Source organism: Neodiprion lecontei, chromosome 6 (genome assembly GCF_021901455.1).
Source record: "Neodiprion lecontei isolate iyNeoLeco1 chromosome 6, iyNeoLeco1.1, whole genome shotgun sequence".
NCBI classification, from domain to species: Eukaryota; Metazoa; Arthropoda; class Insecta; order Hymenoptera; family Diprionidae; genus Neodiprion; species Neodiprion lecontei.
Window position 1 is genome coordinate 9251953 of NC_060265.1, and position 15912 is coordinate 9267864.

General features: G+C 41.6%; 1 protein-coding gene across 6 annotated transcripts in view; it reads right to left on the reverse strand.

The window, feature by feature from the left end:
* Positions 1-15912, reverse strand: part of LOC107217552 (LIM domain only protein 3) — a 111413-nt gene that overhangs the window by 12837 nt on the left and 82664 nt on the right. For all 6 annotated transcript variants that reach the window (XM_046742457.1, XM_046742460.1, XM_046742459.1 and 3 more), the window contains 2 exons: positions 1008-1119; positions 202-465 (listed from right to left, as the gene is read on the reverse strand). In XM_046742457.1, the coding sequence (XP_046598413.1) occupies positions 202-465; positions 1008-1119 (376 nt within the window). The remainder of the gene's footprint in view (positions 1-201; positions 466-1007; positions 1120-15912) is intronic.

A 15912-nucleotide genomic window follows, 5' to 3' on the forward strand; every position in this document is an offset into this window, starting at 1 on the left:
TAAAGCGTAGAAACTACGGGGCGCTGGTCCCTGAAGTCGAGTTTCTCCGACTCAGCGAAGGTGTGGGAAAAAAGGGTGATGAAGTATGAATTGGCCCTCGGCAACTTCTTCGGGAAAGAGAACAAAGCTGCGACAAGTAAGCCCTGATCGGCTAAATAGAGAGTATGCATAAGCTCGGGCTGGTGATTCAAAGTCACTTACCGATGGTTGCACTGCTGGCACGCGAAGCACTCCAAATGGTAAACATTCGCCCTGGCTCTCATCACCATCTCGAAGGCCGGTATGACCTTGCTGCAAGCTGCACAGTATCCGGTGTTACCGAAGAGCCTGAGGTAATCTCTTTTGCAGAGTATGAGGTTCGCTTTCGTGTATAAGGTCGAGCCGACTTCACCCAGCCGACAATCGCAGCAGCCACATTTCAGGCAATCTTCATGCCAGAACAGGTCCAAGGCTTTGAGTAGATACCTGTGAAAACAGAAGGTGGTTAATTTTATAGACGATATCCGAGAATCGATTACGAGGCGTTGGTTGTGTTCTTTATTGAGGATTAAATCGATACTTTTCGAACATTTCGGATACAGGCGGAGACAATTTCGGCAGATGGTCAAACGGTTTTGACCTGTCAAGAAGAGTAACCCCAATTCTGTCGTTACCAGAACTGCGTGACGTAACATCAATTAAAATGGTTCGAGGAATCGGAATAATTACGATCAAGCAGTGAAACATAATCGAATCAGTCACAAAGCAAATCACCGGAGATATTTGGGAGCGGTATTGAAATTCTAAAAATAAAAGTCTCCGGAGATTCAAGTCCACTTGTAATAATTGTTTTGAATGCAGGAAACCCGATTTCTACAACCTACTTTTCCACTTTTTTGCATATAAAGTTTCAAGTTACGTCACAAAAAAAAAAATGATTCTGAAAAACTTTGGATCGTAATAGCTTTAAGTATTCAAGATTCGACAGACTATGAAATTCGAAAATTTTATACCAGGCCTTCGCTCACCTTTCCGTAATAGTTTTCCCACACCCGGCACATTCCTGCTGCGTGGAGCCATTTTTATTAGTCTCCGACTTGCTCACATCCATCGTCATCGTGATCTGAACTATACCACTTTCTGAAACAAAAAAAATCAGGCAAATCTCGTTAATTTCAGTCAGACTGTTAGATAACTGAGCGATTTTCCCGTTCGTGTCAATCTCTCGAAACGCCTGCCGTTCGGCACCCTGCATCGCAGGCACGTGCTGCGGGTTGCGAGTTCGAACGGCGCAAGGGCGCGTCGTATTTCGTGGGTAAGAAAACTGTGAGGATTGAAAAGTACGGAATTATTGAAAAATGTGACCAAATCAACCCTGTAACAATTCCTCGCTTCTCTCCAAACTCTTGGAGCAAGAAAAAGAAAACTCTGTTAACACGTTAGAAGTTCTTACAAAGCTGATCAATTAAACTCAGGGTCCCTTTCGACCGTTGGATAGTAATTTCCGGCGCATGATACGCACGGGGTAATAAAAATCTCGATAAGAATGTTCTTTGGGGGTTATAATAAGTCCTGCAACGTGTTTAGTCACGTAAGGTTCGAATCGATTGCTCAGGCATGAGAGCTGCAGCGCGAAACCGCCTTCGTCACCGTGTCCTTCGGGTTGATTAATAGCCGGCAGCTAATGGCGAAGGATTATAGCCGTACAGTGATGTTTTATAATACAGTACGCGATGACTTGTACCGCGGAGTTTTCTTTTAAATTACTGAATCGCAAAGTGCTCGAGTAATTGTTTCTCGCGTTATGTAATAAAACGTTGCACGAAAAACTTTTCTGTTATTTTAAAACGCTTGGGGCTGATCGTTCGGTTCGTTCTCCGTTACTTTACTTTTTAGACGACGTAAATTCGGACTTGCTCAATGAATCGGGTGGACTGAAATAACAAAGAAGTAGATGGAACAGGCGGAGCAGAGAAAGGGATGGAGGAACCAGAGGGAAAGGATCTTAGGAATTCCAGTAAGTTGTTCGGAGTTTGAAAGAGCCTGAACTGATAGTGGAAAGCGAAAGAGTGTGTTTCACTTATCCCAACCTTTTTAAAGTTCTTCATATCCTCTCTATTTTGGCAAATCAGACTGCGGAAGCGACGTTTTTGCCCAACGTGGAAAACTTGTGTAATTTAAAAAACTTAAACCAAGCAGAAACTAAGTCGGCATAAGAAACAAAGAATGGATGAAAACGAAGCAAAGTAAACGAACAGCTGAAAATTAAATAAAGGTCCGAGTTTTCTTTGGCCCGTAGCAAAAAGCGATTATTTTTCACTTATTTTTTCACCTATCTGCATAGAAACAGGTCTCACTATTCAACTTCCTGTGATACCTACTAACCTTGAGTCTTTCACTCTTAACGATTGACAAAAATTAAAATACGACCGGTCACGATATTTCTACCTTTTCAGATAAGAACCCAGGTTCGCACAATTTGACCTCCAAGAAACGAAATAAGAGAAAGATGAGAATGGAAGTAACGTCAGTTGTGGTTCAACAGGGAAAAATTGAAATTTTATCCTTATTAGTCAATGCATGTTACAAGTCCAGAACGTTATGAAGTTAACTTTGGTTTATTTATAAGAAAAAAACGATTTCAATTCATTAGAAGAGAATATGAGAATATGAGTTAATTGCCAGAAAACGTGCCATTCGTTCCATATTAATCAATTCTTTTACTAAAATATTTGTAATTAAAAAAATTTCGTGTCCGAAATCACTTTCCGCAGATAATGGACACTAATTGAAGAGGATAATTACAAACTGCTATTTTTTCAATTCTATTGTAGAAGCGGTAAATAACTATGCAGTGAAAAGAAAACAGTCTCCGATTTTTAAGATTTTTTGTCGTAGACGCTTGTGGCCTTTTTTGATTCTCCACTTCTATGATTAATACCATAAAAATTGAAAGAAAGCTAAGAATTTGTATTTATTGATTACAACATTTATCAATCGCCGACAATCAATAAACAAAATTGAATTTGAAAAAGTTACACGCCGTTGGCTTTTACCCAAGAAATGATGAGAATCGTTGTTCTATCGTGGAAAAAAATTAAGTTCAATGTTTAACGAATCGTATCGACGTATAGAAAATCCGTACTTTCCCCATTCGTCATCGTCGACTCATGTCGATCGGTTTGAAAAGGGAGAGAAACCAACCGAGAGAAAAGTATAAAGATAAAAAGCTTAATTGCTACAGTTTCCTGCAGCCATATACATGGATTTATCTGTGTGCGTGCTCATACAAACATATGTATGCATACCCACATAAAATGCATGCATGTATACGGATGTAACGCACAAATGATTGCCGGTTTGGAAGATATTTTAGTCCGGCAAACTCGAGTTACGCGTTATCTCTACTCCGATGGGATACGCAGTCGCAGCACAGATATGTATGGCGGCATACATAAGCGTATACACACATCATAAGTGGGTGGCAGCGCAATAATTAGCGACGCTAATTGGAGCGTCATTCATCCCAGGGCCGCACTCGGTCATCCCCTGAATTTCAATGGAAATCTCTCAAATGCCTCGCCATAATTGTTCGCAGAAAACCCCATCAAACGAGGGACGAAGTACGCCGCTTTTCTCCCGAACGAAAGCTGCGAAGTTGACCCGCTTTACGAGTTTGGAATTTTCAATTCAATCGTTTCCCGATAAAATTCATATCGCCTGCGATTTTTTCAAATGTTTACTCATTTTGTTTTTTTTTCTTTCCTCTTTTTTGTTGTGAAAATTTTCGATTCATTTATGCCGCTTCTTCGCAAGGAGAGGATATCTCAAATTCGGTTTATTATATCTGTATTTTTAAACAGATCTTTTGTAGCTAGCGACTATAATGATTTGATAAATCTGACAATTATCTCGTAGCAAAATTAATCGAAAAGCTAACGATTTTTGTCGGAAGAAAGTGCGTAACGCGTTTCTTTTATCTTCAAACCTTGCGTACGTTGATCCCTCAAGCTTCTGAGACCTTTGATGATGATCGCTTTCGCTATACCGAATGTAGGCAAGCGTGTTGTTTATACATGCAGCCGTGGTTGTCAGAATTCTCTGCGAATCGTTGCGTGCAAAGTTTATATCACTGGGCCATGCGAAGTGGAGGAGAGCTCATTAGAGAGTATAAAACTGCGAGGCTTGGTTGACGGAATCACTGCTCTCATTTTATGGTCACGCAAAATAGATCGACCGTATCACCGTCTCGAGTTTATACACCTGGTCAACATGAGGTTCCAACAGCCACGTGACGAGTTTTCAATTCTACGTTACGCAGAAGAAAAAAGTAAAGGTGGATGTAAAACAAGGGTGATAAGAATATTCACGATTCTTCAACGGTTCAACCAAGTTCACTAGTGTGAATTAGACTCACAAACAGTCGGCCGTGATTGGAAAGAAAACAATAAATCGATACGCGACTAATTTATTTATTCATTCTTTTTATGCGAAGGGAAAACGTTACCGTACAGTTCCTAATTCTACAGTGTATTGTGTATTATTCAATTCTTTGCGAATAGATTTGCTGCGCTAGTTATGTAAATGAAACACATTTTAGATTCGGCTAATTAGCCACGTGAAAAATCATATCAAGTTCGAAAGATAAAAATAGGACCATACACACTTTATGCTAACGAAATAAAAATCTTATCAATGATTTTCCTCAGTCAATTAGCAGAGTATATATGCTTACTCATAAACATAACGAACCGTGATAATGCATTAAAATTAAACGATAAAATGACGTGTTATATCCGCTTCAAAAATGATAGAGCAATTTCACCTCTCTTTTTTTTCTGATACCATAATTGTAGCCTGAGCATTCGTTCCCTCACTTTCCTGCTTAACAAACTTAATTCTAATTATAGCTCGTACACAATTGCGAAAGTGTCGACTCATTTCAGATAGTCTATCGCGTTGATGATGTATAAATTCCTGATACTTTAAATAGATTTTTTAGAAAAATCTACAAATTTGCTTTATGATAAATTTGGACTCATCAATTTTTTCAAAAAATTCAACCTATGCCTTATTGTTGACGAGATGGAAACAGAAAAGTACTTCAATTCCAATTATCCGTTTTTTCCAAGTTTTATAATATATTGTAATTGACACTGGAAGTTTGATTATTTTTATAAATCTCACGAGTGAAGCGTAATTTCTATCGCTAGTAAAAATATTATAAAAATACGGCTTTGCGATTATTACAATAATCAGTCAAAATAAGAATATATCATGAATATCAATATTTCCACAAGCTGTGTCAAAGTATCATCAAAATTTTTGTCAAGTATCTGTTATCTTTCGATCGATCATAATTAAATTTTTTCCCATAAGAAACTTGTAATAATCCCTGATTATACTCGCTACCAAACGCTTATCGCAACCGACCGCTCGACATGGACATTAAAAAATCAAATCTCCATTGAACCAAACGACAAAAGAACCATTTCGGTGATCTAATTTAAAATTCCAATAGTCAGCAAATATTCCACCATTGTTGAATCAATTACATCTGAAGCCGACCGATCACTCAATTATACCATATTATCAGTTCGACCCATTACAAGAAGCGTATTACAACAGCGCGCGTGTAGATTCGCATTCTGGGTGGCTAAAGGACGAAACTCTGTGAAACTCGCGCGTGGATACGCAGAGCTTTATAAAGGTTGCTAACTCCGGCCTATACAAGGGTGGTTAGGTGCCTCTAGGAAACCTAAAGGACGCCAGCACGGTTGGGGATGCCGAGAGTTTGAGGGGGTGGCGGTGGAGGGAGTACGGAGCAAAAGAGGGTGGAGGAAGGGGAGGGGGCTTAATTAATTAGCCGGATACTTTGAGTAACAATCCATTATTACATACAAACATCCCTCGGCTTGGCTTTATGCTACTAATTGGCCTTCTCAGAGCGCTGAGACCGGTGCGAATTATAAGCACCACCACCACCGCCATGAAGAGAGGGAACGTCGATTCGGATACGGAAGATTTGTAGTCGTGTGTACATACGAGTACATTGTACCATGGTATGTCAAGTCACTGCAAGCGCATGCGTGCAGTTATGAAAGCGTGATAGGAGGACACGTGTGATAGTGTGTATACATGCTAATAGCAGTAGCAGGTACGTAGATGCGAACCAAGCGGAGCGTGGAGGGAGAGAGAGAGAGAGAGAGAGAGAGAGAAAGAGAGAGAGTGAGGGGTTGCAGGTTGAAAAAATGCCACCGCTGCAACTCTGACGGGGTATTTTCAAACAGAGGGGCGGTCGTTAATTGGGGCTAAATTAGCGCTGCGTACGGGTTGTTTCGTGTTACTTTTTATTTTTCGTTTTTTCCCTTCCTTTCCTCTCATTCCGCCTTATTGTAGATGCGTACCTTTTTCAAACCTTTACGCTGCCGCGGCATTGCTCTGTGTCTCATTATAATCTCGATTGTGCTTTAATAACAGTACGCCGGGTCTCCTCTGCGTGTTTTCCACTTATACCTCCCGCCAATTCTTTGTGTGTAACTTGCCGATTTACCCCGAATGAATATCGATTCGGCGCAATACCAAACTCCCGAAACTCGTTTAATTTCGTTGAAATTTTTGATCTTCAACTCGTGTTCGAGAATGTCGTTTGGTTTTTTGTTTTTTATAATTAGTATTCTAGATCACGATTCGGTTGCATTTGTTTGCTATTTTTATTTTTTGCGACTTTCTCGCAGCAAGTATGCGACACCTGATGTTTCAAGCTTTGAAAACTTGAGCAAACTAACGCAAGTCACTTTATATAAAAAAAAAAAAATCGAGAGCAGATCCAAAGTATGACGAAACTGCAAAATTTATACATTTTCTCCGGCATATAATGATAGTTATGTTGGTAATCAATAGATGAAGAGTCTATGAGTTACATCTATGGCTTTCCCTGTGCAGTAGCTATAATTCCCAATAATTGACGAACTGGGGATTGGTATTATGAATTTCGGCCAGCCAGAATTGATCTTCAATTAGCGCTTGCGGGTCGATGGACAAGCAGTGCTTACAGCCGTACAGTCGTCTTTGTTAAACCGAAATCATACAAATATTAATAATCGTTTCGCATTGCAAAGACCGATTGGAACGTAGCGGCTACTACGATACGCGTTGCAAATTGAAAATTCGCAATTAGGTAGTACAAAACAGAGTAAATAAATACGGTGTTCAAATATTTAGCAACGCCTTGTAAATTGTGATAACTCCTTCTACGATTAATACTAATAGATACTTGCTAAAAAAAAAAGAAAAAACAAAAAAAAATAACTCAGCACGCAAGTGCGAAATACGAATATGCAAAGCTATGGGTATCCGCACCTTGGGAATCTCGCACGAGTTAGACAAATACCTTATACCCGCCCCTGGTAGACATGTGGGAAATGGAAATGGAAGTAAAGCGCTTTAAACTTGGACGAAAACCTTTTAGATGTGTTTTTTCAAAGGAAATACTCTGGAGTACTTTGAGAAGTTGTTAGATAAAAAAAAAAAAAAAATGTTTCTTATGCATAAGACACAAATTGACTGCTGAGAAATAGTGTGAATGGTGTCTGTATTGAGGTTGTGAGTTATTCCGGAGGAAAAAGAAAAAAAAAAGGTATCGGGTGGAGAGAGGATTTTCACACTTTGATCAACTGGAAAGCTGGAACAATTGATAAATCGATTAAAGTGAAGAGCAGAATAAAGTAAAGGGGACCGACTTTACAAAAGTAGGTACGTATAATGAACGGAGATTTAAATAATGCAACTGTCCATCGTGGGAAACTTTTCAAAGGCAATTCCTGCAATGTAATAAGTAAGGGGTGAAAAAAAATAAAACAAACGGTATCGATATAACGAACAATATCGCACGGAGTAGTGAAATACGAACCGAGAAAAGTATAAGGAAGTATAATGAAAAGTAGAAAGTGAAAGGCAAGTGAAAAGGTAGGGAAGAAAAAAGAAAAAATGATGAAAATAAAATAAAATAATAAACACGGGGGGGGAAAAAAACGTTGCAGCAATATCTGATCGGCGATTCTGGCGCGGATACAATTTTTTATTTGGTCAATAAGAGCCGCCATATGAGATTATGAAACTGCCCTAACAGCAATATGGAAGGCACGGACCGGACTCGCTGGACCGTCCAGTAGGAGCCACCCTCGACACCCCCGCGAGAAGGGAGGAGGGTGAAATGTAGAGGGAGGGGGTTTAATAAAAATGTCAAATATAAAATAGCCGGCAGGGACGGACATTTAGGAAATAAATAAATGTAAAGGAAAGAAAAGCCCCGAAGTAGAGAGTGTACTGCAGAAGCGTGTGTGTTTGTGTGTGTGTCTGTCTATGATATAAAAACGCGTGTGGCAACCCCGTAAAATGCACAGGCGCTTTTCTATACGCAGGGAAAACTTTTCTCGCACCAATATATAGGCATGTATGTACATATATGTTTGCCTACATGTGTGTACGGGTGTATCGTACATGGAATATTGTATAAAAAGCCTCTGACGAGAAAGACGGAGCTGACGGCAGTAGTCGGTATACGGCCATTGAAATAAAATTACTACCAAGCGGCAAAAGAAGAAGAAGAAGAAGAAGAAGAAGAGGGAGAGGAAAACGGGAGGGGCGCCGGTTGCCGATTCCTGCAGGACACTTGGCTCGCTTCGGCTGACCCGTCTTTATTGAAATACGTACAGCCGTATCTGTATCTGTGCGCGTGTGTGTTTGTAAACGTACTTTTCAATTTTATGGCAATTTCTTGTATTCTTCTTCTTCGTAGTTTCCCCCCCTTTGTTACGGTTTTCGTTCGGATTTTTTCCTGAAAACAGATTCTTGAAATCGTTTTATCCAAGATAATTGACGAGTCTTTGATCACTGCGGTAACAAGCTTCGAAATCCATTTCACGGAACTTGGTATCGATCTATCGGTAGTGCGATATCAGAAACGAAAGAGAATATTCTTCGATGATGCTCGGTATATTTTGTAAATCAATGGAGAACGACTTACGGACTACTTTCTGCGAAAAATTTCAAAACCGTGACCGTACTGAAACCCGATTCTTTAACGGAAAAACAAAACATCACGGGGCTGAGATTAAACGTCAACGTAACCAACTGTCAAGTCTCACTGTAAAACATCGCTCATGTCGAATGTCAAAAACGGCACTTCGGTTGGGAAAGGATTGGATGTTTATTCCGTGCATGCAGATATTCTCGGCAGAGATTGGATAAGCACCCTCAGCAGGTGTGATTTTGTAGTACGACCTGGGCACGAAGGTGGACACTCCTGAAAAGATGACCAGGGTAATATCGCGTCAGTGTTTGGGCGTGCGTGTATAATTTCGGCTCGGCGATAATGATCCGCCCCCCCCCCCCTTCCAAAGCCGCCCGGTGTCGTTATACTGTACGAGTAGAGAGGCCGCTAATTAGTCATTAGCGAGGGGAAAAGACACCTTTAGTAGGGTAGAACCAGCAGCTCCGTCGTCCAGGGGCAGCTCAGACTTAAGCAAACAGGGTGTAGCCTGGCAGGCTTCTAGACCGCGTCTAATTGGACCCCAGCGATGTAAGTCCGACTAATTGAGACCGTCGCCATTACACCGGCGCATGCATATACGATGCAGAATGAGAAAGTACAGATATATTTCCCAGTCGCAAGATACGCGATATTCTCTCCATCCTGACACCCGAACAGCGACTGAATTCACCTGCATAATTCTGGACACTCGAACTGGCAAGGAAAGTATCGGGCTTCCGAATCACGGATCGTGCCAAAAATTGTGAAAGTATCCCCCCCCCCCCCTGAGATACGGAGCTCATGGTTTGCAGATTCATCCAATGAGCGCCTTTCTTTGCCCACAGTCGGTAGAGAATGATAAATTGAGATCGTTAAAAATTGGTAGTTAGTTCACTGCTGCTCTGAAGTGATACCGATCAAACTTGAATCCCTGAGATATATCAGAGGTTTCGTTGGCTATGGAAAATAAATCACTATCTTTTTAGTTTTATAATGATTTTTAAGGAACTAAGATATCGAAATATAAGTGTATTTTGTTTTATTTCGGTTTATTAAAATTCAGATAATTCCACAATCTGGAATAAAGGTTTTTCCACAGGATAAATCGTTACGATAATGTTACTGACTCCAATACGATAATATGTGATAGATAGTAATGTTAGCGAAAGTAGGCCTATGTAGATAAAAAGTTCGCATAAATTTCGGCAGAATCCATGATCCAGAGGCTTGAAACACTCCTTGTGCGATTACACGAAAATTCAGAAACATCCGAGGCTAAACAAGAGCAGGCAATTTTTCTACTCTCTGTCCTTACAACATAGTCACAGAATTATCTTGGAGATGACTCCGGTGATTATCTTTCCGGGTCTATTTTCGCGCTGAAAATTGTTCCATGAAAATTATAAGGTCATACCCAGCAGGATGCTCCTCTGTTACGGTTACCTAGACAATTTTTTGCACCAACAACCGTTTCAACTACTCAGTTTCGAGGAAGAGAAGCCAACGTAGTCGTAGCCGAACAGCGCGAAGGTATCGGTCTGATTGTGCGTGACAGTTATGGGTTGAGAGACGAGGGGAAAGCACGGAGTCGGTAAAGTCCCCCAGGAAGGACTCGAGCCGGCTTGTTAGACGTTGGCGGGCGCAATCTTCTAATTGGCGATATAATGATCCTGAAGGATGGAATCCCGGAGTCCTGAAGGACCCAGGCGAGCACCCTCCCTCCCACGCGTCTGGCGCTTCGCCCTTGTCGTGCGCCCGCCCGCCTGCCCGCCTGCTTTCCGTCCCTTGTTAGGGGTGAAATTAAAATTCGGGACTTTCAGCCTGTCTCGGAGTCAGCCCGGAGTGGGCTCGTTACCGCGGCACCGAGGATTTATTCAAAACTTCGGAATATAACGACCCGTGCACACGTGAAGCACCTTTGAGCTCCCTTTGACGGAGAAACTCAAACTACTACACGGCGAAGCCGACGATCATCTTTCCGATACCCAGAAGCCATTCGTCGGTCGGTCTCTGCGAGGTGTTGATACTTTGCTACACTTTTTTATTTTATTCTTCTTGCTCGACGGTCGCTTCTTCTCGGTTTCCTCGTCGGCATGGGGAAACAGAATTGCAATTTAAAAACAAATCGAACCCAGGGACTCGGCAAGTTCTAAAGAATCACAGCGTATAACTACAATTCAAAAATACTTTCACTCGTTTGTAAAGAATTCACGCACCGACAGATTTTATCTATTGATTCATCGAAGGTCAGAGAATCGCTTACCATTTTTATATCCATTTTGTAAAATTGCCATAAATCGCAAAAAAGAATTGTCCAAAGAACGCGAAGTTTGTCATCGATATTTCATACGTCAAGCATTATTGGGCATTTAGATTTTACCAATTTTTCATTACCCGTAATCGAAATTACGCTTCGCGTCGTACAAATTTTCCGAAAACAAACTGATCCTCCCTTACAGCTTCAACTCGAATAAAACGGATCACAACCGTTGGTTTAAAAAAAGCTTCAGCCTCGGCTTTCTCGAGTAATAAACTCGGTCAGTTTGTTCCGAGTAATTAATCGGTCGGCGTGTCTCCGCATGTAGGTGTATTTATTTGCAAGCTCGAATCAGTGACAGATGGACGACGCCCCGGGAGTCGCGACGCTCTAATGAACGGTACGTAGTCTGGTAACCGGTCCCCCACCCTGCACGCTCGGTCTTAACGAACGCTTTTCGACCGAAAGTTCTACAATCCGCCCCAACTCGACTCCACTTTTTACCCCCGGGGTCAGAAGCGTGTTGCAGCGAGTTGTTGCAGACGGTTGGCTAAATTTATTCGGCAGCATGTAAATATCAGCTGTATATACATAATTTTCGACCTTGGGTTGGATTGGATTGGCTGGATTACATCGAAATGTTTTCGACCCCAAGCGATGATGTCGTTAAACATTATTTTACGCAAAATTTGGGGCGAGGTTATGGAAAACATGTAGAATACGTGTCTGGGTCAAATTTTTTTTCCAAATATGCATCGTTCTCTAGTTTGACGTGCGGTTATCTACTATTGCACCATTTTTATTTATTTAGAGAGTCAAAATCCTCTAAATTAGGAAACCTTATTTATCAATTCTCCGATTACAGAGTGAGATGAAAATACGAAACTTGGCTGAACGAATATCGGCTCTTGAGTTCCTATATAAAGAAATTGGGATCGCTAAGAAATACTTACAATTAGATTATTTTCAATCCTGGTGAGAAACTTTTTTTAAATCCTGACATTCCTAACAAGTCAAAAAACCCCTTCATTTGTGTTACAGTATAGAAAAATAGGGAAAACACATCTCCCGTTAGTTGTTGTTGTTGTTTTTCTTTTTAAACATTTTTCTCGCGAGTCTGAGTTGAATAACAAGAGCGCAAATGAAGTAAAAATGTCACTCGATACTCGTTTCGATAAAAATTCGACATTCCTCTATTACGTTGGTCTGTAAAGTAACCAGAGTATAAAAGTATATTTTCCCCGATTTGGTGAGAAGAAAAACCCGAATAAATTTTCACCGACAAATTTTCAATTTCCTGCAGCGTATTACAAAACGATTTCCAGACCTCCCCTGACTTCGTAGCCGCAGCAAAGCCAATCCGTGACCACGACAAAAACAAAAAAATAGAAAAAAAAAAAAAAAGAATACGTACATAAAAGCTTGAATATAACGCCGCGAAGCAGGGTTGAGATCGCGTGACCATCGCGCGGTGGCTGCTCCTCAACTTCTCGTTCCTCGCCTCAACACCCTCGAAGGGTTAACACGGACGAAGTCAATTTCAACGACAGTGTATAAAAGCTGGGAAAGATGGGGGGACTGCGGGGATAGCGGTAGTTTTAATTCTCCCCAGTCTAGCGAGACGTTTCCACCCTTCGAACCGCTTCTTCCTTCCGCCCCTACGTATCGCTGTACATATATACATATCCATGTGGAACATACACCACGAAAAAATCACCCATCCCCCCCCCCCCCTCCCCTCCCCTCCCCCCTGGATGAGACTGAAGTTAGTTGCGTTAACATAAAGAAACATCGAGGACAAAATCATTATTCAAGGAGTCGTCATTGCAAAATATGAGTATATTTTATTGAATTTAAGTCATTCCTAAAGACGCGAAGTAAGGATTTTTCCTAAACACGAATCGTTGCAGTAACGTTACTAACTTCATCCTGATCCCCCTGGAGTCCCGCCTTCTCGTTCCTTCATCTGGGATCCAATTAACGATAGGCGAACCGAACTCGGCGCGAGGTGCCGGGATATATATCCGGTTAAAAATTAGCCCGGGACGTGTTGCGCGAACGCTGGGGAACAATAAGTGAGAGGGGCGATCGTCCCCCATCCCTTGTCCGACGAAGAGAGCTCTGCAGGACGACAAGGATTCGAAAGAGATGCGGGACGGATAACCGACCGATGGTGATGCGAGGGTTGGAGGGAAACTGACGAAAGTCTGTGTGAGTGTGTGTGGGGGTGGGTGGGTGCGTCTGGATACGCGGGGACACAGGGGGTGGAATTCAATTTAAACTTATTTTTGTTCTTACAATATCTAAAATGGTAAATCTAAATACGGGAATGAAATATAAAATTGGTTCGACTCGCGCAGAAACACCCTTCCCTTCCCTTTCTTCAAATCACGCGCGGAGCTGCGAAAAATACAACGGGTGGACGTTCGAAAATCGAAATGTACGAGGTGTCTAAAATTTCGATCAATAAAGCTTGATCGTAAACTATAATAACATAAGGTCTTAGAGAGTAAATGAAATTTGGTAAGCTGTCCCAAAGCACGGAATTGTCAACTTTAAGCCACATGTAATTTTAAGACTGTATTGTAATTTTGGTTAGTTAGTCATCACAATTAGCCTACTTTTTAACGTTGCACTCGCTATCTTTTTCGTATATTCAAATTTTATGAAAAGTCGAGGAGTCTTTAAAGAAAATAAATTAGATCATTATCCGCGGTAAAGAAACGATCCGCTTTCGAACTAATTCCAAATCGTACCCTTACAATCCCACCAGCACTCCGATGAAAAAAAAATTTCAAACTCGAGGATTTACTCTGCGATACTCACACATCACTGTACTACGAACAAATACTTTATTTTCGATCCAAGAAATAAGGCGAAAAGTTAAAAATTGACTCTCTCGCTAACCGCAAGATTTGAGACACAATTGTGGGATATTTACCGACCTGCATCAGGCGACACCTTTTTACATCGGGGTAGTGAAAATACATTTTCATGAAAATATCCGGGGTTGGAAGCAATACTTATAAATCACTCCTACGTTTGCATGCACACGACACACCGACTCGGGCAGAGTTGTAATAAGCTGGATTGCAGCGGTCAAGATGGACCACCGAGAGGGGGGGAGGGAGGGGATGAGGGTGCCGGCGTCGAAGGGGAGGGCAACCGGGTCCGAGTTCAGATTCTATTAAGATCTCGGTAGGTCTTGTTACACTGGAAGGCCATGCCGCAAATCTCGCAATAAAACAGCCACCGGCAAGCGCCTTCCACCCTCCGTCTTACGTCGCCGGGGGGTTGAGACGAGACGCGACGCGGCGCTGCGCTGCCGCCTCGTATACACGGAGAAATTGGCGGCAATCGCAATTTCATTGATAGCGGATCGGGCGCGTGCAGAAAAGGATTGGCTGTAAAAGTCCCTGATTCATTTGTTGCCGTGCAGGGGTGGGTATGATACTTTATCCAACATTCTTACGATAAATAACTAAATCCAACGGCGAACCCTTTCGATCTAAATAATTCCATTTCGTGCGGTCATCGCTGCCGGGGTATAAGATTTTCATTAAAAATTAATCATTTTTTTTTTTTATTAAAGAATTGGAAAAAACCCGTGACTGCTGAGGTCCGTGCAATTTGGAAATTATGTAATTTCTCACGTTCGCCAAGAAATACGGATACGTCGATCGAGATTAGACAAAATGTTTTCAATAAGATCAGAGCTTTATTTTACAAACTTGTAATGCCGATAAATTTATGGGAATTCAACCGTTAGAAGGTCGAGAATTTTAGGTTTAAAGCTCCCGTAGAAATCGACGAAAATGTATCGCGATTTCGGTCTAGTATCAGTGTGAAAAATCTGGTCGAAGGCACTGGGATTAATATCGGAGGTGAAAACGTTCGTCGGACGGAAAGGCTTGTGTATATACGGAAAAGAGCTGCGAGGTAATCTCATAAGAGTCGAATTCGTAAGTTGGCGATGAAAAAATGTATAATATAAATAAAGAATCAAGATACAGGTACGTCTGATTTCTCAAACAGTGCAGGATTAAAGATCCGGATCGCACCGCAGATTCGCGAATATGCAATTGCAGTTTGAAATTGACCTCGATCGAACGATATAACAGCAGAAGACCCGAGACTCCGAAAAGTATCAAAGACTTTGCGACTGCTGTTGGAATGGATAAGGGTAGGAGGAAAAAGGGAAGTAAAAAAAAAAAAAAAATCCCTCGACTAAAAATAAAAAGGAAACAAGTTGAACTCGAATTGCGCTATAGAGCCGGATTCTCAGATCGACTCAATCTTTGCTCTACGGAAAGAAAGAGAGCGAAAGAGCGGGAGAAGCGTCGAAGGGTAGACGGTGTCCCGAGTCGGGGGTTGAAATCAATCAAAACATTAATTGAAAGAGCCAAGAAGACAATGGGACTAGCCGGCTGAGGCAGGGATAGGGCTTGATAATCGAAAGATCGAATCGAAAGGCAGGAAGCTGGCGGAAGAAGAAGCCAATACACACTCTCGCGGAATCCGAGGAGAGTGCGCGCTGCGACGCGGAAAAGAGGAAGAAGCCAACTAAAATAAAATAAAGGATACAGGCACCGGGCGCTCTGTCTCGAGATACCGGATGGAGAAAATAGAGTCATTCTGCCCG